The sequence below is a fragment of the Xiphophorus maculatus genome, chromosome 16 (genome assembly GCF_002775205.1).
Source record: "Xiphophorus maculatus strain JP 163 A chromosome 16, X_maculatus-5.0-male, whole genome shotgun sequence".
Lineage (NCBI taxonomy): Eukaryota > Metazoa > Chordata > Actinopteri > Cyprinodontiformes > Poeciliidae > Xiphophorus > Xiphophorus maculatus.
Window position 1 is genome coordinate 18,347,067 of NC_036458.1, and position 26,734 is coordinate 18,373,800.

Below are 26,734 nucleotides of genomic sequence, written 5' to 3' on the forward strand. Positions count from 1 at the left end.
CTCGCCAACCCCCCCTCGTCCTCCCGGCCAGTCTGACTCATTTCTGTCTCTTAGTCCACCTTTTCTGCGCCACTGAAACGCACCTGCATTAAAAATGAAACTATTTGTCATCAGAGGAATGTGTGCAGGCTAGATAAGGAGGAATATTTTTAGGGAGGAAACGCAAGAAGACAAAAAAAAAACCTAACAACTTGTTCGTTTATTGCATCAACTCCTATATCAAATATACAAACTGATATTGTAAGGATAACACTGTGAATACATTAGAACTTAGATTTCAGATTTGGGTTTTTGTTCGATCTGATTTGCTTTGCCCATTATTCAGCTAAATCCCAGTTGGAGTAGATGCTTCTGTGAACAGAAGAGCTCAACCGGACTTTGACTGAGCCATTCTGACACATGCCCTGATCTGTTTAGCGTTCCCATTCTGTTGGAAGGTGATTTTTCTGCCCCTGATTTAAGTCTTCTACCACGTACAGCGCACTACAGCAATATTAGAGTAAAGGGGACTGAAAGCAAGCACACGCCACACTTCTCAGATTGCCGTTCCAAATCAAGGCACCACTTTGAGTAGGAGAAGTGAAATGCAACAAAGAGCTAAAGTTTGTGGTTGTAAGGTTACCAAATGTGAAGAAGCGTGCATCTTTTAAATCTTCAAAAGTATGTATTCAGAAAAAATATACATGACTGAGTTTGCCGTCTAGGCCCTTCGGTCTCATCACTCCGTGTTGCTCAACATGTCATGCAGTGATGAGTGCGTCTTTCAGGATGTTGGGAAATGTTGGGTTTCGGCTTACAAAGACCACCGTTACGTTAAAACGGGGTTTTCCTTTCCACTGTCGCCACATGCATCTTGAGGATAAGCGATTGCTTCATCGCCAATCCAACAGATGAAATTGTTAAACTGACTAGATATATCTTGATATGAACTAGATCTGTTTGTCTTGAGAGTTTCTTTTCCAGAAATTGCTGCCGCATAAATAAACCGAATTGAATCGGAAGCTCTGCTCTCGTCGAGTGACTGAACTTGCCTCGTTCTTAGCAAAGAAGAAGTAAAACAAGAAGCATCTAAAATAAATCTTGATTCTGGCCATTCAGCTCATGTAAGGCACAATTTTCAGACACTCGTCACACTTTTGTATCTCCCTTTTTCCGTCTGGCGGTATCACACAGAATCTTAAGCATGGGCGGACTAATAAATGGATTTTCAGCTGATGATCTTTTCCATGTGTAATCCATCTTACATAAAATGCTCAGTTTTGCTTTATTTCTTTTCTTTTTTTACAATTTTTGTTAAATTGCTTCTGGCAGTTGACTGCGCTTTCTTAACCTGTGGTATTAAAATCAAACAATGTGTAATTTATTCAAAAACATTCTTTTTTTTATCACTATAATTTAAGTCCAACTTGTAAACATGGATCCCCACGCCCCAAAGCTTCCTCGACTCCCTCTCAATAAGTGACCTAAGTGGCCTGGCAGATTAAATGTGTTTAATTAAGAGGTGATTATATGACGGCTGACACAGCAGGATGAGGACATCTTCATCTGATCCTAGCGGTTGTCACACGTGGATAAACAGTCCCCTCCATATGTCTGCCCTGTTTATCCTTAATTTCACAGCTTCTCTTCATTATTTAGTATTCTTATTGATCATTAGAATATGCTCAAATGACCTGCAGGTGTCCTCCAAACACACTCAGGCACCGTAAAAGTGGCTTAAAATCCAAATTAAACATAAGTGCATCCATTAGAAAATCATTAAAAAAGTAAATTTATCGCAATATTTCAACTTGAAGTGAAAAACTCATATAGACTATTTTATATATTTTAAGGATTTCTGTTTATTTAGCTGATTATGGCTAACAGTTAACAATACGTTCAGTTCTTCAGAAGAGTCTGTCGGGTCAGACTGTAACCACATGTCCTGGTTCAGCTTCACAAAGACGTTGAACCAGGACTCAATGAATAGCATAAGAAACAACATAAAATCTAAAAGCACAAAGAGCAGATCAGTAAAGAGACGGATGGGAATGTACGGGAAAACATTTAAAGCAATACTAATTAACAGAGTATGGCAAGCTCTGTTGAGCAAAACTCAAACACCCAAGCAACATGCAAGTGCTGACCTGGGTAACTGAACTGCAGACTCTTCTGTGCCACCGAAATAAAGAAATATTTCACTTTTTCAAAGATTCTAAATTTGAAACGCTTAGACCGGGCAAACCTGTACTCTGTTTTTTCTCTGCACAGAAAAGAGAAGCTTTAAAACGCACTGTGGGATTTATGAGACATTGATTTATATTTTGTTTCTGCAGAGGAAAAATGGAAAAACAATTGAGCATTTTGAACAAAGCTTGACAGATTCAAACGAGAAAGCTCAATCAAACCTGGACACAAATATTCTTCCTGACCAACAAGTCAAGTTAAACCGATTATTATTAGATTTATGAGTCAATCACTTTTTTAATCACTCATGCAACTCTTACAGAGCACAAAAGAAAATATTATGATTCTGTAGCCCAAATATAGTTTTGCAAATTTCTGAATATATTTTTGTGCAGCCGACTCCGTTTAGTAGCGAGGCTGTAACGGTCGGCAATGTGTCTCAGTCGTCCTGTTTTGACTGCTTGCACGCATTATCTCGAGCTGCAGAGGGTTTGGCTCTCAGGGCAACTTGTGCTTAAATTCCAAGAATGCAGAACATAAAAGAACAAAACCGATGTTCTTTAATGTGCGACAGGAGAGGTAAGAAGAGCCAAAAGGAAGAATTCAAGAGAAAGAAAGAAACAGAGGAAAGGAAAAGGCACAACAGAAGAACGAGCGGTGTTAATGAGCAGAGAGAGAGAGGTGAAAATGAGGCCAAATTCTTGTTTTAATCATGTGTGGGAGGATGAAAGTGGAAGTCTTTCCTTTTTTTTTGGTCTTATCTTTGCTCCCTCCCCTCCTCAGCGAAGATAAACATTGTATGCGCAAACGCATGAGTTTGCTAAGATGGGAAATAAAGGCTTGGATCATTTACATCTGAACCTGAGCAGAGCGAATAAAACATCACTTTCAGTACCGTGTGTATGTGTCTTAAAGCGACAAAAAAAAAAAAAAAAAGAAAAGAAAAAATGCAGCAGGTTTTTTAGCATCCACCAGCTTCTCTGCTGGCTCAGATGGAAAAACTCTCAAGTGTGGAGGCATTTATGTATCTATCACATATTGATACAAGCCAAACTTATGAAGTGCACAACTGTGAGACGGCGGGGTGTTTGTCCTCTGAACACGCCATCGGGTTTGTTACATATGAGCCGTCGGAAAATAAAGCCCACTAATTTAAGCCTCAATTCGCAGAAGAATCAGGGGGTTATATTGAGTGTGTGTGTGTGTGTGTGTGTCTGGTGGTCAAAGCATCAACAGGAAGATGGAGACAGATGGGTCACACAGTTATCCCTCTGTGGGTCTGGAGCCGGAGCCGCTAATTACATCTTAATTAAATATGACCTGCGTGTCCGCCGCTCTTCCTCAGCCGCAGAAGACGCATCTCTCTCTCTGTGTGTGTGTGCGTGTGTGTGTGTGTGTTTTTGTTTGTTTGTTTGTGTGTGAGTGGACGAGGGGGCAGGAAGAAGTGATGATTGAGTGCAACGCGAGTCGGTGTCAAGGGGAGCGTTTCCTAGAATTGTAAACACTTTCGTGCATTCATGGGGTCCGTGGTGATCAATCATGTAAATAAAGGGCGTCAGAGGGAATAAGTGTCTGTCCTGTCAGCGAGTTTCCCCGTTGCGACTCTGAGATTATTTAAAGAGCATGCAGTGTCATGCGGCGCCGCCAGACGCCAACAAATGATCAGATTAGTTACTTTTTTAAAATTATTGCAGATCTTCTGCCGTCCACGAAGTTGTTCCTACGCTATATGTTCTCCATCAGGTTGATTCATGAACCTTTACCAGCTCAGAAAGCCATTTTGTAAGAAATACACCACAGCCATGAGTTGTGAAGATGGGAAAAAAATAGATCATTGTTCTTTCTCCCTCACACAAACCACCTCGTGAAGGTATTTTTCTTGAAATCTTTCCCATTACGTCACATTGGAACCACGCATTTCTGTGTTTTTGATATCTTAGATACCAGACCAACACAAAGTAGTGCAAAACTATGGCACAGAAGGAAAATGAAATGCAGTTTTAATTTCATTTCAATTCAGCTTTTCTTACTCTTTGTTAGGGAACATGAGTGAATGCAACTGTTGAAAAAAGCCAGTAGTTTGGCACAAAACTGCTGTGTGAAAATGTACTTTATTTGTTATCAAGGTCCAGTCAAAACCCATTTGAGAATCTAACTGCTGCTCAGACAAAGTCCAAATGAAACTGAAGTTGAACTACGTTGCTAAAATTCTGAGCTAAATTTACACTGCTATGTGCTGGTTTGTTGCTGAAAATCCTGATAAAAGTCCCCAAATTTTGTGGTTCCAAGGTGACAAAATGTTTTCAAATCACTTGGGCAAATGAGAGGCACAACCAGGCCTTAACAAAAACACAGTCTGACTTAATATTGTAGCTGCAGATGTCAAAAAGATATTATTGTTGTCTTTGTTTCAGATTTTGTGATTCCTTTTGAGAAGGATTTAAACTTTTGATTATCATTGCAACCTCACTCATAATTATGTGTATTACTGTAAAAAGGTTCACAACAATTTAATGATGCCATTTTGATTATGTGCAACTGCCAAAAGCGGCATATTTGTGTATCTATATATTCCACACCAAGGCGCTCCTCTATGGCCAAATTTTTCTGCCATATTTTGAGAGCACACATTTTCAGTCTGAGAGCAGAATTTCAAGTCTTTTGGCCTCAAAACTTTTAATACTTTTGCTTACGTTTTTATTTTGAAAGCAGAACTTCATGTCTTTCTTCTCAAAACTTGCAATGATTGTACTCAAAACTTCTCCTTGCGCTCAGACACAGTCTCTGCTCAGACGCTTAGCTCTCCTACCAAACGTTTTCTGCTTGCTTCTGGAACAAAAATTGCTCTATCGCCTGGCAACCTCTTATCCAATAGAATGAAAGTGTTGTACTGGGTGCATTAATTTCCTTTTAGAGGGTGTGCCTGTATGGCTACTATCGATTGTAGCAACCTGCGCCACCCACTGGATATAGGACGAAACAACGGCCTCAGCTTTCTGCTCCATATGTTACACTAACCATCCGCCAGCAGTGTGCTACTGATCGCTAACAGCTACTGATCTTTGGCAGGAGTTTGTTCACTCAACCAACTCCCTACATCCAGTGGGTGGCGCAGGTTGCTACAATCGATAGTAACCACACAGGCACACCCACTAGAAAGAAACAAATGCACCCAGTGCAACACTTTCATTCTATTGGCTGAGAGGTTGCCAGGCGACGGTGCCAAAAGGCGGTTCCAAAAGCAAGCAGAGAATGTTTTGTAAGCGAGCAGAGTTCTGCAAGAGCGCGAGGAGAGAGGTTTGAGTAAACATTACAGGTTTTGAGAACAAAAGACATATAATCCTGCTTTCAGACTGAAAATGTGTGCTATCGAATTATGGCAGAAAAATTCCCCCATAGTCCACTAGATGTACCACAGCAGTGTGGGCTTTCATCTCCATGACAACCATGTCACAGAGTCACTCGGACAATACCGCTGCCACACATTTTTTTTAGAGAGACGCTTGCTATTCGTTACTTCCTCATCTAAAGGAAGCCTGATTGGAATTTGTATTTTAAATGACACATTCAAAATTTGCTGTGAAAGGAAAAGTAGACGGTGAAAATTGACAATTCAAAGACGAATGGAGGGAGCAATTGCATTCATTCTCCCTCCAACCAGCCCGAGATCGATGTGCCTAATCTGCCGGGAGGCCGTAGCCATGATGGAGGTTTCCAATTTGAAATGGCATAAAGAGACTCAGCAAAGGCATTTCGAAGAAACATTTCCTCAACGACACAACAGAGAGTGGCATAAAATGTAAAATAGTTCTTCGTTCCTGAGGTGTTGATGTATTTGTTGAACTGAAAAGGACTTTTTGTGTTATTAGAGCGCCTGCTTATATTCAATGACAGGGTTGAGCTATTTTCATTGCAACTTTTTTATGGTATGTAGCATGACAGACTCTGATAGAAGGACTCTGATTCATTTAAAATTTAAGGTTTGTGAAACAGATTTAACACAGACCAGCGCTCTTGGTATGAGTTTCCAATTCAGACTGATGCTTATGGATGCTGTTTAATTGCCTTTATCACTTCAATTATTGTCCATAAATACAAAAAAAAACCCTACCATTGTTGGTGCGCATGGTTCTGGCCGTGATGCCGTTCGTCCCGATGGGATGATGAATTCCAGCTCCATCCACAGCTCCTGCCTCCCCCGGCTGCTTCAGAAGCTCCGTCAGAGTCCTGAAAGAAGGAAGAAAAACACTTCAGATAAATTGTCTTGGGAACGTCTTTGGATTCTTTCCCATTTGAGTGAATTTACACCAAAACAAACAAAAACAAAAACAAAGCACCACAGGAAGAGCAAAGGAAGTAAGTGCTGAAATGAACTAGGATTGCTTCAACAACAGAACGGGTTGCGATAGGACATAGCAAATTCATGAAAAATAGGGGAAAAGAGGGAAAAACAGCAACGTTTTGATGTTGACACATTATGAAACGGTATGTTTCAAAAGGATTATTCACATTAATAAAAGAGAGAGAAACTGCTCGGAACAGAGGATGAAAAAGACTAGTCTTTGGTTGCTTGCCAGCAGGGAGTGCCAATCATTTACAGAAAATAAATATATATGTAGGACAACGTCTCCTCTTATCATCTTTTCGGGTTTTTTTTTTTTTTTTTGAAGCCTTTGAACAAGTTCTGATGGCATTGCAAAACTGGAGCACAGGCAGGAAGAGGCCTGCCGATTTAACTCTTTGGGAGCAAAGAAGAACAACAAATCAAAGTCGACAGAAGTCGCCGGGTTGACTTCGCTCTAACTGGGCAGAATAAATGTTACTTTAGAATCCAATGAACTTATTACAATTCCTGCATATGGATTCTCAAAAAATGTTGAAGAAGTGATGAATATACCAGAAAATAATCTGTTTTGCCTTACAGTGATTTAATTTTTATCATATATATTGACTTCTATGCTCGTTTTTGTGTATATCTCTTGGACTAAAAGCAAATAGCGGAGCAGAGCAAAGAGATTGGTAATTTTTCCTCACGGCTAAATAAAAAAACCAACAAACAAACACAGCTTTATTCAGTTGTTCTTTTGTTAAAAAACAAACAAAACGAAAGAAAAAAATAAGAAACCCCCGTCAATCTGTCGACAAGGAAATTATAGCGACATGCCCAGGAAAACAGCTGTGACCCGAGCGCTGCCATCAAGAGGAGCCATGAATATTTCCTCGCCGTTAATCTCACAGTTGAAATCGTCAGCAGGCTTTCTAACATGCATTAGAGCAATTCTCTTTTGATTAGCATGCTGTGAAATAGTGGTGTGTGCGCTTATTGGAGCGGTGAGGATAAAGACATTAGCACAGCGCTGTGTTGGAATCCAACGCTGCGGACGGTAAGAAGCGGCATTACGAGGAAGTGTGGCGTGTGTTGCAGCAGAAACTACATATTTACATAAACTGCATAAAAAAGAAAAAAATTCTCTCTCTCTGTTTCACATGTCAGACTAAAGTTTTCCAAGTTTAGGTCAGTTAAAATTATTCAGTTTTGCTAAATGCCAGGATAAGGACCAAAGTATTTACTGAGCCACTAATCCACATGTGTCAAACTCAAGGCCCGGGGGCCAAATCCAGCCCACCATTGCTTTTTATGTGGCCCTCTGAATTTATTTATATTTTAACAGTTTAACGGATTTAATCATCACATTCTGACGCAACCGGCCCTTTAAGAACATTCATGACCTTGACTTGGCCCAAAAGGAAGATGAGTGTGACACCACTGCTCTAATACGTTAATCCACAACACAACATTATTAACTTTTGAACATGTTTTTGTGGTCTGACAAAAAGGAAGCTGTGAAGTACGAGGGTGGCAGTGTCATGATGTGTCACAGGAGTGACTGGTATATTTCATAAAACAGATGGTTTTATGGAAGGAGATCATTGAAAAACATTAAAGCAACATCTCAACATCTCTGCCAGAGAGTTCAACTTTGGGCGCAAATGGTTCTTCTAAATGGAAAATGACATAAACAAAAAAGGAAAGAAAACAAAGTCAGTATTTTGTAGAGGTCATTATATAGCTGTGATCTGAATCCCATAAATGTCTTGTTGGCCGAGGTAAAAAGTTTGTGTGAGCAAGACTGCTTAAAAACCTGAATTAGTTAAACCTGTTGTGTGAGGAAGAATGGACCAAAATTTCAGTAAACTATTGTCTACTGAATGCAAACCAAAAATGTTTGACCCAAGGCATAAATCTTAAAAATGCTCCAGCTAATTGTTACATCTTATAAGTGATGTACTTGCAATTCAAATGCTAGTAGGCATGACTGGGTAAAGAGTTTGTGTTTATAGTGGTATTGACAGATTTGTGATTTTAAGTTTCAGACCTACCCAACAAAAAGAATAAATTCATGGAGGTCTGTCAAGTCTAAATAAAATCCTCCATCTTCCTTCCCAGATTCCTCTCTTGTCGATTGTCTTCACTCTCGCTGCTGTATTTTTCTCGCGGCTCTCTGCAGGCATTTTTCAGTCCAAAACAAAAAAAGAAGAAAGAAACCGACGTCAGTCAGAGTGATGTTTTGTTTTTGGTTTTTTTGTGCAGCATTAGAAAGGCTGGAATAGACGTGCTCCTGAAATGCAGGAAATCATTCTCAGATAATGACATTTTAGTCTGGTGTTCTGCCTATTTTGAGCTCTTGTCACTTTAAATCCAAATAAGCTGCTGCTGGCCATGCCCCCCTAACTGAATGTTTACACTCGCACATGAAAATGACTGCAGACAGAAGTGTATATCTGCAACCGTACATCTTTGAAAAGCAGAAGTGGAGCCTGCTGCACAACCGACAAGAATGCAGCAAGTGGTTTCTGAATGGTAAGTCTTTTCCAGCAGCCATTGTACAGTGCATACAGTGATAAAACCAGCTGAACAAATATGCTCTAACTCTGCTTGGGTTGCCAGGTAACGGCACAGTGGCTGTCAATTGGGAGGTTTTTGAAACGGCTCGTTTTCCAGACACCAAAAACATGGATTTAATGCCATCGGAGTGTTTTTGGGTTTATTTTTTAGTACTTTGGTTGTTTTTAGAAGCAGATAACCCCAAATGGAAGCATAAACACACACAAAGTGTACATTTTGCCCAACAGTTCTCCTCCTAGAACCATTTTTACTCTCTGGCTCCTCTACAGTTTTGTGACGGTACATACATTTTGTCCACACTACAAGCAAGAGTTAACATATTTTGCAGGTAGTCATTGACTGACATTGTGAAAGTGCTATTTTGACTCTGCAAACATTCCCTGTGGTACTGTTTGTCCAAAGTGTCCCCACTAGAGTACTGCCAGCACCGACTCAAATCCATATTTTATAGCCGAAAAACAAACATAACAGGTTTGGAAAATCTAATTTAAAAGGTATTTCTTTTCCCTCCCTTGACATTCTGCTCACAGTTTAAGAGCCATTAAAGCAGCCCTCAGCTGCTTCAGTCGAGGTGCACAACCACCGGAGGGACTCAGTTTTTCGCTGGGAATAAAAATGGGAACACTGCTGGAAAAAAACAGAACTCAGCAGAACGTCTCTCGCGCGAATTAACATTTGGGAGAACATTTATTAGAAATCAAAGCTCCGCTGGGGAAGACGAGCAAAGCTGAGTAACAAGAACAGATCTGAAAAAAATATACATATATAAGATACATTAGGTAACTTTGGCAGCAGGTGAAATCAGCAAGAGAAAATTGCTACTACAAGGATTGTCCAATTGTAGAGGAATTAGGGTATTGACGCGCCGTACAGTATGCCCCTCAAATATCTATATAAACTGCCGCAGTTTATGCCACATGTACCATGCCATACATTGTTCTCCTTCTCAGTTAATAGACTTAGACTGAGACTGACTTTATTGTCATTTTGCATGCACAGGGTGTATACAGAAAGAAATTTCGTTGCATACGGCTCAGGACAATGTTTTGAGGTTCCAATGTTGTGAGGTTACTCCAGAATAAAATAAAATACAGTATAAAATATGAATATAAATATGAATATAAAATATAAAGTGCAGGAATGACAGTAAAATAGAAGTTATTTATCTATGTACATGTGCAAGGTATGAAGTGGAGGCCAGTTTTTGAGTGCAGTCCAGTTAAGAGTTCAGCAGTCTGGTGGCAAGTGGGAAAAAGCTGTTTCGGAACCTGGTGGACCTGCACCGGATGCTGCGGAACCTCTTTAGAGGGCAGCAGGGAGAACAGTCCATGGTGGGGGTGTGAGGGGTCACTGACGATGTTTCGGCCTCGGGACACGCATCGCTGGGATGAAATGTCCTGAATGGAGGGAAGGGGGGCCCCGATGATCCTCTCTGCTGTCCGCACCACTCTATATTACGTGGTGATATAATGATATAATGCTAACTTACTTGCTAATGCTTGCAAGTTGACTTCATTAGCTAATGGCAATTTAAATGCTAATGTATATTGGATAAAATTAACATTAGGGGAAAGCAATTATTTTAAAAAATCAAAGTACTAAATGGAGGAACTGCAACACGGCCTTCTAAGGACAACATAGAGCAACAATTTCCTTAAGCCAGGGGTCCCCAAAGTCAGTCCTCGAGGGCCGACATCCTGCATGTTTTAGTCTCTCCCTGGTTTAACGCACCTGGATCAAATGATGGATCGTTAGAGGCCTAAGAAGAACATTGACAAGCTGAAAAGGTTGTTGGTACAACCAGGGAGAGAACTAAAACATGCAGGATGCCGACCCTCGTGGACCGACTTTGGGCACCCCTGCCTTAAGCTAATATGTTAATATTTGTATATTAGCTGACCATAATGTAAATACCCATACAATGCATCCACACAACCCAGATAATGTCTGCAAAACAATTTCCTATTTCCAGACTTTGACCAGTGCATTTTCTCATTTATTAGCATAAAGTAATATGCTAATATTAACATGCTAGCTGCCATTACTTAGTAATAGTGTGTACGTTAATAGCAAAATGTCTGTTGGGTAATGAGAATCAGGGAAAACAAGCAGGCTAAGTTACTACCCTTTCAAAATCCATGACGCATATAAAAACACTACATAAAATACAGAGAAATAAATAAAAAAAACAACAACAACTTTAGAAATATGAATGCTGCAATTTCAGGCAAAACACAAATGCTACAACTTTTACTATGCAACGCCTGAAAAAGCTGGTTGCTACAAGAAATACTCATGATATTTTCACTTTTATCTTTCATCCAATTTCTCCTTTTTTTTCAACCAGTCCTGTTTTTAAATAACTACAGCACCTTGCGCCTTCAACTCCAACTTTCTAGTCTTTGTCTTCCATGTTTAAAAGTACCGTATTATTCAGCAAATGTTGTTCTCTATCCTTTGCATCTCCTTGAAATCATCTTCTACGCTTTTCTTATCTGTTTCAATCTCTGCAACTTTGCAAGTCTGACTCATTGCCACGCTCTCGTTATCTCCTCCGCTTTTGATTTTATCGTCACGAAGCCTTTATCTTTGTTGGTTTCCTAAATCTGTGTCACACTCGTGTTGATTTTCTCTTGTTACGTTGGGTGAAAGCGCAGGCTTTATAACTTAAGTTAAATCTATACAGAGGTTTTTTTTTCTCTCTCAAACATTAACGTCTCTGAGAACCTCGTCACTGTTTCTGGTCTGCAAGTCCTTCGGCCCACTTTCTATTTCTTCTCCATCTTTCTGCTTTTTTCTCTCCCTCATTGAGGATGCTCTGAAATACACGACTCTAACCTGAGAAATTAGCAGCCTTCAATGTGATGAAGGGGATTCTGAGGAGATCAGAGCCCTATACACCTGCCTTAAGAGTTCAGACAGCACAATCATATCTGGCGTATCTGCAGGTATTTCATCAGGGATTTATGTATTTATTTTCATTTCAAAAAGTTTCTACCTTCTGCTTCCATAGACAATCACACTTTTTTATACCTTTACACAATTGTTGCGTTGAGTTGTATGAGAACTAATGTATAACTGAAATGCAGAAAAGTGATGCAAAGCAAAAGCAGATATTAAGAAGAGAACTTGCCCAGCCTCTGTGGTGAGGAGAATCTGGCTCTATGAATTGCTAACATGCAGCATTTCAAATAACAAAAACGTGCAGCACAGCTATCAATATGTCCATAAGACACACTCACACACTTTTCTTTTTCTGAATGTAGGTTTTTTGAATTTTGCCCCACAAAATGTTTGGTTAGCCTTTGCACCTAGTAACAAAGATACATTTGTGAATAAAACGGATTTGGGACGAGTCTGTTTAAAATAAACACATGAATGAACAACAGATTTTTGCTCTTCTAGTGCGTTTTCTGTAAGCAGTGATCCTCGATTACAGAATGTATAATACGTACCTGGTGGTTTAGACTTCTTTCAAAGATGCAGGTAGACAGTAAACAGTACCAAATAAAAGTGTGCACATGAGCTAGTGCTCTGAAATATAAAACATTTAGGGCTTTGCTGTTCAAACAACTAAACTAAACAAAAAATGTTTTATTTTTGTCTTTTATTTTTCATATCTTAACATTTTTCCAACCTTTCTCAAGGCAGAGCAAAAAGCGACAGTGGCTGATGTTCAGACCTTTGCGCAGGTAGATTTGATGGGTGGGAAATAATCCGTACTTATTATGTCTTCCATCTTTTTTTTTGACAGATGTACAATGACTTTATCACTTATGATCATCGCTGATTCCAAATGACTCTACTCTCTACTTTGACTAATCCCAAAGTGGTCAAAATCATATTGCATGTTTGATTTTTTTTTTCTTCTTCCATTTAATGCAGCAAACACATGTACAACATCAACTCAGGTCCAAAGTTAGGCTCATAGTTTCACATTTGTACTGCAAGCCTCAGCGTAACTCTATTCCTGATTTCATTTGCTGATTAAATTGCCAAGTGCCTTAGCAGATTTCGCTACGTGGTTTGACAAAAAGGAATCCATCCTGCTGCAGTAACTTTCAATCATACATTACTACAGTCTTCTGTATTTAGAAAGAAATATGAGATTTTCTCAACTTTTAATTAAACCTAAAACCTTAAAAAAAAGAAAAAGAAATAAAAACTCTCCTGGGACAAGATGACATTATTAAACCATCATATGACAAAATTTCCCAGTGAAATTTGCTATTTGCATCATAATAACAAAATATGTTATACTAACAGATGTTAATGAGATTTCCCCGACTAATATGTTTAATCAAATTGCAAATAAATAAATAAATAAATAAAGAGAGTTGTTGTGTATTTAATAAGAGACATAAAAAGGCCTGTGGAGCCCACCGACTGAGAACAAGCGGTGAAGCAGATTAATATCTGTGGAAATTGCTTCAGACAGAGGCAATTGTTTAGCAGCAAGAAATCTTTTCAGTCAAGCACAATTAGTGATCATTCAGTCGTTTACAGGAGGGGGACGGATTAGCTGCTGAAGTACATTAATATTCACGCTGCATAAAACTTCTCTGAGGTGAAACATGTTCGGCTAGACGGTGAAGGTGTTTGGCTGGAGGTTCTTTGTCTGGGGTTTTTCCACAAATAGCAACAGTGAAGACAGATGAGATAACTTATTTTAGACGGGGATCAATCCTCGAATCTCCCACGGCAACTGATCGGGTGCTGCCTAAACGCTTGCTAGTACAATGTGCTGCCTATTCACCCAAAGCTCATGAAGAACCTCGTCTTCCGCCACGCAGCTCCCTGTAGACTAGCGGCAGCAGCAATTAGTAGACACCTAGCAGAACCGTGAGTGTGCGACAAACTACTTCTCAGTCCATCACACGGAGAAGCATGGTGAAGAGCTGAAGAGCGAGTGTCAGAGAACGTAGGAGGCTCTTAAAGAGACAGAGGTCAATTTCAAGTCATCAGACGAGACAACATCGTCTGATGACTCTTTTCAAAAGAATTTGTGACAAACTGTTTTTTGTTTAAATGTCAGTTGCAGACATTTCTCTGCTCACTTGATCTGCCTGGAAAGTGGATGTACAATTAACTCAGATATTTTGCAGTAACCCTAATTCTTTGGACAAAGTTACACAACCCTTGCTTCGGGAAAACGTTGTTCTTCCTGAGTGAAGAAGCTAACAGGGCTACAAAGTCCAACTCGCAGATTCTTAGTCTTGGTTGCATAATTGAATTTGCTCCATTGCTTCCAATTGTCAGAGAGCTTCTGATGCTAAAAAATAAAAACAAGATGTTCTGGATTGTTCTACAGAGACCCACTCATACACACAAACAGATCCCGGGTCTGTCTTGCAGCAGCTTGTAGCTGAATCACTCCTCACTGTCACAGCAGGTTAGTTTACACTACAAGGCCCCCCGCAGACGATTCCAGGGGCCCATGAAGCCTTGCAAGGCGATGAAACCCCGCTGTCTGAGCTGCTGATGCTGGATAATTGCATCGCGACACTACATTGCCACCTACAGCTGTTCTCGCCAAATCAGCCTCCACAAAACCTAAAGGCATATATGGACGGGCATTCACACACACACACACAGATCCATTGCCGTGCCTGGAGGGAGATAAGCAACGCCACAATGGGGTGACTCACCCGATAATTCTCTCGGGTGGGATTTACATAGTAGGTGTGTGTGTGGGTGTGTGTGTGTGGGTCCCAGCGGTTTTACAAATGAAACCCCCTGCGGGGCTCGGAAAGTGGAATCTGAAGAGAGAGAGCTTGTAACTTCCTCACCATGTGGCAGCAGCTTTCCCTCCGTTTCTATTGATCAAATATTAATTAGACCACAAAAAACAGAAAGCATCACCATGATCAGAATGTATGTATATATCCACTTTTTTCTTTCTCTTGAATTTTACATAACGTGCTTTTTCTTTAAATGCTTTATGTGAAATATGATTACAGTCTGTAGGATTTCCATACCCCTTTTATGTTGGCTGCTGTGAGCTGCATTTTCTGTCCTCAAAAGCTGCTTGTTATGTAAATTAAGTTAAAGTTCATTGTTATTTCAAAGCTGCTGCAACTTAGGCAGCAGTTCAAACTTTAATGCAAAAAAGAAAAAGCTTGGGCACTTATCGGAGAAGGCAGAAACAGGGTTTGCTCAGCGTGTGTGTGTGTGTGTGTGTGCGTTTTCCATCCCTGCTTCATGTAGTCGTTGAGTTTTATCTAAAGTCTACACTTGACGTGTCTTTTTGTTAGTAAACAGGATTGCTAAAAATGTTTTAAAAATGTTTAAAGTGCAAAAATTGTTTTTTTACATTTTTGTTGTCAAATTAAATAATCTCAAAAAATGGTTAATTAAAAACAATACAATTAATACAAGCTTCACACAAATGACGAGCATAAGTAAACATCTACTTGACACTACACACACACACACACATTGCACACAGACAGAGAAAACACACAATGCTAAACGGGTGGTGTGATAAAACAAGTGATCTGGTAAGGCAGTCCCTGACTCACAATCGTCTCTGGCGTCTTGATAGTGCGTGCGCACAGACACACCCACCGCTAACGCTGCCAGATAGTGCACCCATGCAGACTTGGTGGAGGGCCTGAAACCGTCTCCCACCCTGCTATTCCCCTATTAGAGCTGACAGCTGCCAAATAATGTCCCTTGGCATCGCTGAGTGCCTGCAATGCCAAGTCCTGTTTGTGCTCGTTGCAATCTCTCATCAGCTCATACGAGTGTGTGGGTGTGTAGGGTTGTACAACCTCGCATTGCACTCATTCCAATGTTCATCGCAAGAATGGACGAAAAATGTCTCTTATTAGTAATTGTTGCGAGATTTTTTTTAACTATAATTTGCTAAAAATCGAGTAAGTTAAACTAAAGATATACTGTACGCAGCATGAATAAACCATGCACTGCAAAAACACAAAATCTTACCAAGTATTTTTGATATAGTTTCTAGTACAAATATCTACCTCCACTTGAAACAAGGTAAAACTAGTTTACAAGTAACTTTTCAGTAAAATATATGAGCTTTTTTAAAAAAAAAGTAAATATAGTCCCTTAATACTGATTTAAAGAAAAATGTACTGGTTTCATTGGCTGATTATTTCACTTGTAATATGGACAAAATGTCTTGTTATATGTAAAATGATCTGCCAATGGAACCAGTACATTTTCATCAATATTAAGGAACTATTCACTAACGTTGTAGTTTTTTGTCCCATATGTCTTTGCGTTGTCAAGTGATGGACTGGTGACCTATCTAGGATGTACCACGAATCACCCAATGACAATCAGGTATAGACAATAGATGGTTGTACTTCTCTCTTTCTTTCTGGAATATTGTCCATTATCAACCAATACAGGTTAACAACAAAAAGGCTGAGGGCACGTGTGTCAAACTGAAGGCTCACGGGCCAATTCAAACCAGCCAAAGCTATTTATGTGGACTCTGGAGGCCCACATAAACACAACTTCAAGTTAACAGCTGTGTGCTTAAATATTTTTATTTTATCAGTCAAATTAAATCAAAAGTAATGCCAAAAGTAATGGTGTCTCTATATGGCTGTGAGATCTTTTGTGTATCCATCTCCTTACTGATACCTTTGTACAAAGAGATCCTTTTCATCCGAGCCCCACTACAATATAAGTCTTTTTGAATGCTGAAATGTTGAAACTAAATCAAAAGGTGCTTCAACAAAGGGTATGCAACCAGATTGCTCGGGCCCTTTGGTTTTTCCTCTAATGAGTTTGTTTCACACTTACATTGAACACAGTATACATCGTATTTATTTGGACAGAAATATCTACAATTATTTCATTTTGTCTTTTATATCACTTATATCTCTGGCATCTCATTTTTTTCCACCAATGTACGTTGAAAGGACATAATGCAAAATTGACTTTTTTTTAAACTTTATATCATGTTCTGATGTGATTACTTTAATATCAAAGAACCAGATATGATGCAAAATCTAATTTCCTTTAAGTTGGTTTATATATTCTGCATTTTTATGATAACTGAAGGTGACATAGTTACCTGATTATGCTATAAAACGGCACCATGTCCCTGGAAAACACATAACACTCCCCTTTAAATACATAAATCAGTGATCAATAAATATTTCCAAGATAGTTCCAACATTTTCAGATTTTCGTCTTTCTTTTAACAGCACATTTTATCTTTACGTATTGCCTTTGTTTAAAAATAAGTTGGGCTTTTGAGATGTTTCATTGAAAGTAAAAATTTTAAGGGTGACTCCGGATGTGCTGAGTAATTTGGTTTCATATTCAAAGCATGGGCGTGGATGAAATACAGAAGACCTAAAAAAAAAAGATATTTGCAGCCTTCATCCTGGAAGCTGCATGAACCAGTCGCTGGCAGGATCTCAGTGCTGTAGTGCTGCAAAAGATGATGTCACAGAAAATACCATATGTCACAGTCTGAGTCACTGCTTGCTCTCATTATTTTGGGTTATATTTTCCATTTTCTTTTCTTTTTTTGGGTTTTCTTCTTTTCTTTTCTTTCTTTTTTTTACACACACACAGATACAGATTCACACTCCTCAAGGGATTTGTTCTCAAACATTCACCGACGTGACGCACACATAACCCACGCATGAATACACTGACGCGCGCAGGCGTGCGTATTCGCACACACTCGTCAGCGGGACATCCGTCGTCGTGGCGCGATGCTTTTGACAAAGCTTCTTCAGGAGCTCGGCATGCAGAGGTCTCGGCTTTCATCCATCATGACGTTGGATTTAGACACGGCGATATGGATCGGCTCTGTCAGATTTCTGATACCGCTGAAATAACTTGGACCACTCGTGGGAGTTTGTAGCACATATTTAATACAGCCTCCTGTCAAACTGAACACAACGCAGTTATTTGTGGGGTTATGGGATTATTAATGTTTTTTTCTGTTTGGGTCCATAATGTTTGGGTTGTAATATTTGAGAAGGCCTGCATGTGTCGAAAACTTCACCCTTAGAGCTGGCTGAAGATTTTCTCTACTGCTCTTTGAGTTATGACATAAATTAAAGCTGCAGTATGTCACTTGTATAAAAAAATGCTTTGTATTGTTAAAACTGTCAACATGATGTGACAGCATAATGAGACAAATAATCTGTGAAAAGCTCAATCTCCACCACCTCCTCCCTCGAGCTACTATTGCTGTCTGAAGAAATGCACCGCTATGGACCAAAAACAACCAATCAGAGCCAGGAGGCGGGGCTTAGTGCTGTCAGTCAATCTCATGTACTCACTCCTCAATGTGCTAATGGTGGAGAAACAACTTATGGTTAGAGGAAAACCGTTTATCCTCCGTCATAGGTGGCTATGCTAACCAACGTTAGCATTCACAACTTAACAGCATTAAGACCTGCCTCCTGACTCTGATTGGTTGTTTCTAGTTAGCACTGGGAGAAGATTATCTGTCTCATACCATACTGTCAGCACAGTGACGGTTTCAACAAACATGTTAAAACTATATATGTATTTTATAAAAGTTACACACTGCAGGTTTAGTGCTACTTTTATACAGTATTCTGCAGGACTGCTGTTTTCATTTCACTCTGGCGGTTCCACGTCGCCACCATTCATCACTTCAACATAAAACAAAGAACCCCATGGTGTCTTTTTGTACATGCATCCCCTTGACACCACTGCGGCATCTCCACTTCTCGAGCACTGTAAATATGTCACGCTGTGGGCAGCTCTGATGAATTGGAAGCGCCGCAGCTCGCCCCAATGTGTGCACAGTGACAGGCTGGAACAGATGTTGTGTAGTGGGGTATGCTTTTGTGCAGTTGGTGACCTTGCATCTCCACCTCTGGCGCTGACACATGGCAGCGGCAATGCCAGTTTGCTCAGGGTGATGAGACACACAGCCTGGCGAGCACAGCTTGGATGGGTAGGCGAATCTGAGCGTGGCTTGTTCCTGATGCTAGATGGGCGAGCGCTGGGACGTGGCCGGTGATTTGTCCGTGATGGGAAGCGCCACGCGCCTTTTAAGGCGATGCGGGTGGTCGGTTGGCGACATGATAAACCCGTTCACATGGAAATAGCTTCATTAGAAAGCAGATTAACGCGTTTGACGCCTGAACGCGGTGTGCAGATGCTTAGTTTCGCTTCGTAGGACGCATATTTTCTATGGTTCAATAATCATATGAGGCTAAGTTTATTGTTAAAGGGATTTTGGTAACACTTTATTTGAAGGGGTGTGCGTAAGATTGACGTGACGCTGTCATAAACTTAAGACTTAAGGCGTTTTCATAAATGTTTGACTGTTACCATGAAGAGTTATTTAATAAATAATGACATTTTTAATTAATAAAAGGGCATTAAAAAGTGTCAAAATTGCATTACTTGGTATATAAAGACACTTTCAATGCAAAGTTGCATTAAAACCTGCATTAAAAGTCCATTAAAAGTGTAAACTATGCATTGAAAATGCCATTATTTACTGAATGACACTTCATGACAACAGTAATAAACATTCATGAGGACTCCATCATCTTCATGGCAGTGTCATGTCTGCCTCATCCTCAACCCTTCAAATAAAATATTACCAGTATTCTACAGCTGCAGTGGTAGTGATAGTTTGCTTTTACATCCTAACTTTAAACCCGTTCTCAGTATTTGGTTTGTCTGGGCTACTGTAGGAACATCCATCACTTGCAGAGGGAGCGAAGGCCATAGTGGATAAATCTGTATCTCAAGCTGTCATTGGGTGAAAGGCCAGTTCGACAGTCCATCACGGGGAAACATAGAGGCGCAAACAACAACTCACACACACCTAATAGCTAACTAAACCTGGATCAACAGGTTTGAGAAATGGACTACAACTTTAGAGACTGAAGGACTGAGTCTCTAACCAGGTTGTCATCAGAACAGGAGCACCACAGGGCACTGTACTCTCATCATTCCTTTTCACTTTGTACACTTCCCTTTCCCTGTTCTGTTTCCATCATGGGGGAAGAAATGGAGGTGGTCGAGGGATAGAAATACCTTGGTGTTCACCTGGACTACAGGTGAGCATATCTTCTAGAAGTAGGTTGTTGAGAGTGTGATCTTTCTGCTACCATCTGTTTAGATCAGAGCCTGGACTGAAGGAGTTCATAAAGAAGGTTGAAGCTACTGAGGAACATCTTATTGTGCAAAGAAGGATTCTTCATAAAAACCTTTTAGAAAATTACAAACTTCACAAGACTGAACAACAAATGTCTTCAGCCAGAGGACTCCTTATAAGTGCAGTATTACTGACCTCTACAGGAGATCCATCCTGCCCACAGCCATCAGCATCTCCAACAACCCTCTGAAGAAACTTGGATAGTTTGAATTACTACAACAATCTGATTTTGTTTTGGGTTTATAAAGTATTTTCAGTTGAATTTGGTTTGGATTATTTTGAGAAATGTAAAATCTTGAATTCATACATAAGTTTAATGTAGAGAAAAAGTTACTGTTCCCCTACCTCTGGTGCATTATGCATTAGCGTTCCATCTGAGGATTGACGCTGTGGGATTTTTAGACAAGCTCATCACAGTGAAAACCTCATGCTGGCCTTTGTCAGTTTGTATTTTTCATTTCGTCTTTCATTTAATACAAAATTGACCGTAACTATTAAAAGTGTTTGGCTCACTCGCCGTAACAAAACAACTCAGAGCTTTATTTGACACAGCCTAATTAATTTGATGCAATACCAAAGTACAGACAGCAGTCAGCCAGTCAACCTGCGTTCAACACGCGTTCACAAATTCCTCCTTCACTCTGCATTCAGCTCAAACTTTTACAGTCTGCATAAACATCACAGCTTCTCACGGCATGTCATTTATCACAGGAGTTACACACAAAGCCAGGCGCCCACACACACACACACCCCCACACACCCCACCACAGTACAGTCAATGCAAGGACACTCTGACAACGTGCTGTAATACGCTAATGGATACAAAACTCTCACTGCCAGTTCTTGTTCCTCATTTGTCATAAAGTTAGAAACACAATTACACATGCACAGGCATTTGAGTACATTAAAAGTAATCTTGGCTATTTTTTACCTTTTTTGTAAAGGAAGTGTGTGAGAAGCAGCTGGATGGGTCAAGGTTGTCAATATATCCCGAATCCGATCAACTTTCACCTGCCTTTCATCGTGCTGGTGTCCCAAGTTTTTGTCGTCTTCACATATTGTTTTAGGGGAAAAGTTTTTTTTTAGTCTTCCATTATCACTTCTTTTGTTAAAATGACCTCAAGAAGAACCTCAAGTAAGTTTCCTTAAATTTTCTGGTGAATCCTTTAAATTGTGGTACTTCAATCACCCAAGACAGCAAGCAAGGGTTAAAACTGGTTCTTAAAGGAATTGCCTGAGGGTGCACAGACATTAACCAGTACTTTGATAAAGCACCTTTTGATTTAATTTCATCATGTGGTCTTCTTTGATAGGACTCTGTTATTATCCCATGTCTTAACTTTGTAATCTCTCAGGTTCTGAGGATCTCGTCTCAAGCCCTCAGGTGATTCCACAGATTTCCTGTCGGATTTTCTGGCTAGGTCATCCCAAAACTTTTGCCTTTCAGAAAGTCGTTCTTTTGTTCTATTTTAAGACACATAAAAAATATGCTTAATTAGTGTTTTATGGCCAAAGCTGACCTCTGAAGCTTCCACCTGAAAACGGGTAACCCCAGAGGTCAAGGCTGCCATTGCCACATTACTCGTGGATATAAAGTTTGTTTGGTGATGCACAATGTCATTTTTCTGTAAATGTAGCTTAAAAGTAAGTATTCATAAAATAATCTCCCACAAGGTTTAGGGAGATTTCTGTCATACTTGAATATTTTCTTTTTAAAAAACAACCTTACAACTCTACTACCTAGATCAGTGGCTGCCAAACTTTGCAGCTTTTGACTTACAACACAAAGAGGTAAAAGGGGTCGTGACCTTGACTCCTGGTTGAGCACACACATTTCAACCGAGTCAGATAAAAGAGTCAATACAATCAGCATCAGAGTACATTGGCCAATAAATTGCTGATGAGTAATCATATTCATATCACACTGTACATGGCTTAATTTGTAAAAGTCTTGTTCTTTTACGTCGCATAGCATTTCAACAGCCGCAGTGGTCAGTTTGTGTTGATGGGCCAAAGATATGCGTGAAGAATCTATGCTGAAAATCTGAGTCCATGGCTGTGAACCGTACAAAGGGGGCCTGTCTCTCTGGGTCGGGGTTGAGTTCAACTTTCCTTGTTGTATTATTCATCATCGATGACAGGATGGAGCAGCAGATGGATCGAGGGATTGAGGTTTTGTCTGCAGTCTTTCTCCTCCGGTCCTTTATACCGAAGAAAGAGCCGAGCTGAATGGCAAAGCTCTCGGGTTACTAGAACGGCAATGTTCCGACCCGAATGTAAGGTCATCAGGTCGGATCGTGACGAAAAAAGCAAATTCACTTGTTTAGATGTAGGACAGAAAAGCAACAAGTTGGCATCTGATGGTTGTCATGGAGACGTGGTAACCATAAGTTAGATACCAACAGTGTGCTAAAACGTTGCTAAAAAAACAAACAAATAAAAGATAGTGGTCTTACTTTACAGGGGAAACTGACCTAAATAACCAGGGCCAGCTTTTGTTTTCCTGGGGAAGATTCATTAGGAGCTAATTAACAAGCTTTACCAAAAATGGTCAAACTCTGCACAATTTCTGCGCATTAAGTTAAATGTTTTTTTTTAAATGAACAGATTTTAACACTGCTGTTCAAAGTCATTTTTTAAGCAGGGCAGATGCTGAACATGGCTCACGTGTGTGTACTGTTTTTGTATTTAGCATTTGCCATGTTTCTTCCTAGGAGTTTAGTGTTGCTTCAGTAGTGAATGACTGCATTTAAAATGAGGCTTTGCAATAGCAGTAAAGTGATTTTAGGGTCCTGCAGCAGGTCCTTGAGCAGCGTCAAGTAGAGGGAGAGAAGGACAGGATAAGAGAGAAAGTGGAGCTGTTTTCAGAGAGCACTTTTTTTAAGAGATGAGAAATTAGTCCCAATGAGAAATGTCTTAAACAGAGAAATAACATCCAATCAGAAGCACAGACAAAGTCTAAAACATTCAGATGAATCAATCAGAAATGAGTTCTCTTCTGATAAAGTCTGCTAGTCCAAAGCGGGTCGTGTACGCAAGTTTGATCGTTTACAAACTTCAAATTACTTTCAGCTGTCTGAGCTCTGAAAACATGGTTTTGAACAAGCCTCCAATTTCATTATTTGTGTCACAGCAGTGGTGTTCCTGAGAAATGTGGAGAATCCAGAGAACCTCCAGTCGTAACGTAAGCCCTGACCTGAAGGTTGCTAACAGCAGATGCAGAGCTGTTGTCTCTACGAGGCAGAGCGGGAGTACTGGACCTGGGGCCGACGGGATCACAGCAGCAGAACTGACTGACAGCTGTCGTCTGTTTCAGGTCATTCTCAGCAGCAACGTCTATGAACGCAACTTCACTGACCAACACCCAACGTTCCCAGTTTTATGGCAGCAGTGGGCTTCAACCAAGCCAAGTGTTGCAATTCAGAATCACTGTGATGTAGGCATCAGATTATCTTGATCAATGTTTCCTATCAAACAAACAGCAAAAAATCTGTTTGCTTGAGCCCAAGCGTTGTTGAATTTATTATTATCCTATGCTAGTTACGTCACTTCTTCGTACCGTAAAGCAATGTGGACTTGCCAATAACAAAAGAGCTGATTGGCTGCGTCCGGTTTTTGGTTGTAGTTGTGATAAATGGGCAAATAAATTTAAGATACATTTAAAATACTTTAAAACTAACAAATAACTCACTAAGTTTAAGACTTTTAAGGTCTAAAATTGGGATTTTCAAATTTTAGACTTTGTAAATGTAATGAATGGACTGTAATGACTTCACATTGCGTTGTAACAGTGTGGTGTTCATCTTGATGTCCATATCATGTCAAGATAAACAACATATTCATATATTCATATTCCGATCAAACATTCATAACAATCTTCTTTGCAATCTGCGCAGCAATCAACATCCTCAGCCCACACCATGCGGTAGGAGCAGCTCCCATTAGGGCGTAAAATGGAAACCTCGATATAAACTGCAGCTTGATGGGTTTGAGGAGGCAGGCGATCCTGAGGATATTATAAAAATTTTACTGTGGAGAGATTTGATCTCACCTCCTTTTCGATTAATTTGATTTCAGCACCCACGCCTTGCTTTTGCTCATCGCTCTGTGTTGTTGCCCCTACTTCTCTCTCTTTAACTCGAGAGGCAACAATTTGGTTTGACAGAAGCACTTTCGTCCAATATTAAAGTGCACTTTTCACTAAGAATAGACCAGAAAAAAACAAACAACAAAACCATGTTTGTTTGTGGGGAGACGTTTTGCATGTTTTTATTTATAATGCTGGATAAGTTCTCTTTCTTTCTCCATCAGTAGTTTGTTTTTTTGTCAATTAAAATATATATATATATATTTCCTCCAATCATGCACTATTTTACTGGTCTGCCAAACTGAATAAAACCCAGTAAAGTCTGCGGTAGTTAAATGACAAAATGAGTGTTTTAAAAGGCACTGCTTTTCTCTTCCTGTCCGATAAATCTCTGCTGACATCTTCCCGACTTGAGAATGTCCTAAAGTGAGATGTTTTAACTGAAAAGAAAAATCTGTAGCAAAATTCCCACGGAGGAAACAAGTCAGGAAAGGGCAAAAGACTTTACAAAGATGGGAGTCGAGACGTTTGTAGATTAATGGCGCAATGGTATGAAAAATTAACTCGCCCAGTTCTCTCTTTTGATAAAATGTCAATTAACCAGTCTCTTTCAGCAGCTAATCCAGCTTCCCGCCATTCCCAGGCTTTTTTTTTTTGCTACTGTTAAAATGCTTTCTCTCTCTCTTTCCATCATGCCTTCTTGTTTTCCTCTCTCCTCTGTGTGTTTCTCTTTTTAATGGCTCTCTAACTCTGACAGCTATTACCCTATCCCTCTATTTCTCACACTGACTTTTTGTTCATCCCTCATTTCTCATCTCCCTTTCTCTGTTTCCCATCCTTTATGTTTTCCCTCCCTTATTCTGACTCCCCTTATCTCCACAGCCTCCTGCCTGCCTCCGCCTCTCTCATCCTCTCTGTTATGTGTGCTGTTTAGCTGCGCTTAGCTTCACCTGTCAGCTCGGATCAGGGCTGTGGAGCAGCAACATGACAAACTGCCCTCTGATTCACTTACAGTCACACACACGCAAGCGTGCGCACACTTGTAGCGTCCCTGCAACCATCTCCTTTATTTTCTTTTTTTATGTAACTCTTTGATTTCTCACTGCGGTGTGTTGGTAAGTGTTAAAGTGATGTGGCACTGTAGTCAAACTTACAGTGAGCACAACATCCTGTGATATTCCATCATGTTTTAAGTCCATTTTGAAGGCTCAACTTTTTTTTTTGGTTTCCGCTTTTCTAAAAAACAGCCTGTGTCGAGAAGAAGACTTTTAGCTATTTGAATTATGATGAAAATTGTAATTAATTGTGGTTTATGTTAATATCATATCAAATTATTTCATGGTCAATGGGCTCTTTGCACCTGCCGCGCTGACGTCACAACCGCATGCGCAAATGCGTCTCTCCTTTTTCCGCTTTGAGTTACCATGACAGCTAGAAAAGACAAAGTCTTATTTCAGACGCAAATAAAACAATGCTATGAACATTGCTGTCTTCCTAATATAATAGGCTTTTAAGTTTTCATGGATTTCCAAACGGTCCTGAATTAAGAAGACGATGGCTTGTAAATATTCGTCGCTACCAGTTAAAGCTAACGCCGCACAGCAAAGTTTACAGCCTTCACTTCACTCCGGATCAACTTCTTCAGCCTAAAGAAGAAGGTAAAGGAGCCTCCTGTGTTATTTCCATGGAATCACTTCTGTATTCAGCCTGAAAGAGAGTTTATGGGAAGGAGAGAGCAGACCAGAGCCAGACAGCCGAGCTACTGATCCGCCTGTACTGTACACACTGCTGTAAACACCGTCCTGCTTCACAAGAAACATGCAAAACTAATAAAGCGAAATAACACAGAGACCTTAAGGAACACGGCCATATTTTTCTAAAAGCAACAACTTTGAACCTGAACAGTCAGCTGAACTAGAACTCCGAGACCAGAGCTGCTCTACTGTTAAGCTATGGGCTTGTTGTTCCTCAGGCTTCTGAAGCAAAAAGCCCGAACTGTAAAATCCCCCGTTACTTGGTCTCTGACACTAACGACAATAAACGCAGGTACTGAAAACAAAGTAAAAACATTGTCCATTAGAATGGATGAAAAATGTTTAGATACTTAAATAGCACATTTTTACAAGAAAAATGTCTAGCATAAGCTAAAGCTAATGTTAGCCACAAAGTTTAAAGAAAGTAAAACTCACCTTCGTATCTGTGTATAATGAGGCGAACATCTTAAAACCTTTCTCCAGCTTACTTGTCGGGGCTTCAGATTGATGTTCATCATTAATTGTTACCTTGGACAAGCCCTGCAAGCACCCAGTGGAAAGAGCCTTTTTCAATAGATCGGAAACGATTGAGCCGCTTTTCCCCGAACGCGGAAGCTGAGGTGCAAAGAGCCCATTAAAGTATTTCATATTTCCGGGGCTAGAGCTTATCACGA

General features: G+C 40.0%; 1 protein-coding gene across 1 annotated transcript in view; it reads right to left on the minus strand.

Moving 5' to 3' along the window:
- LOC106699835 (protein shisa-9-like) overlaps positions 1–26,734 on the minus strand; it is a 99,270-nt gene that overhangs the window by 49,657 nt on the left and 22,879 nt on the right. Inside the window, exon 3 of the mRNA XM_014471419.2 lies at positions 6,278–6,393. Within this exon, the coding sequence (XP_014326905.1) occupies positions 6,278–6,393 (116 nt within the window). The remainder of the gene's footprint in view (positions 1–6,277; positions 6,394–26,734) is intronic.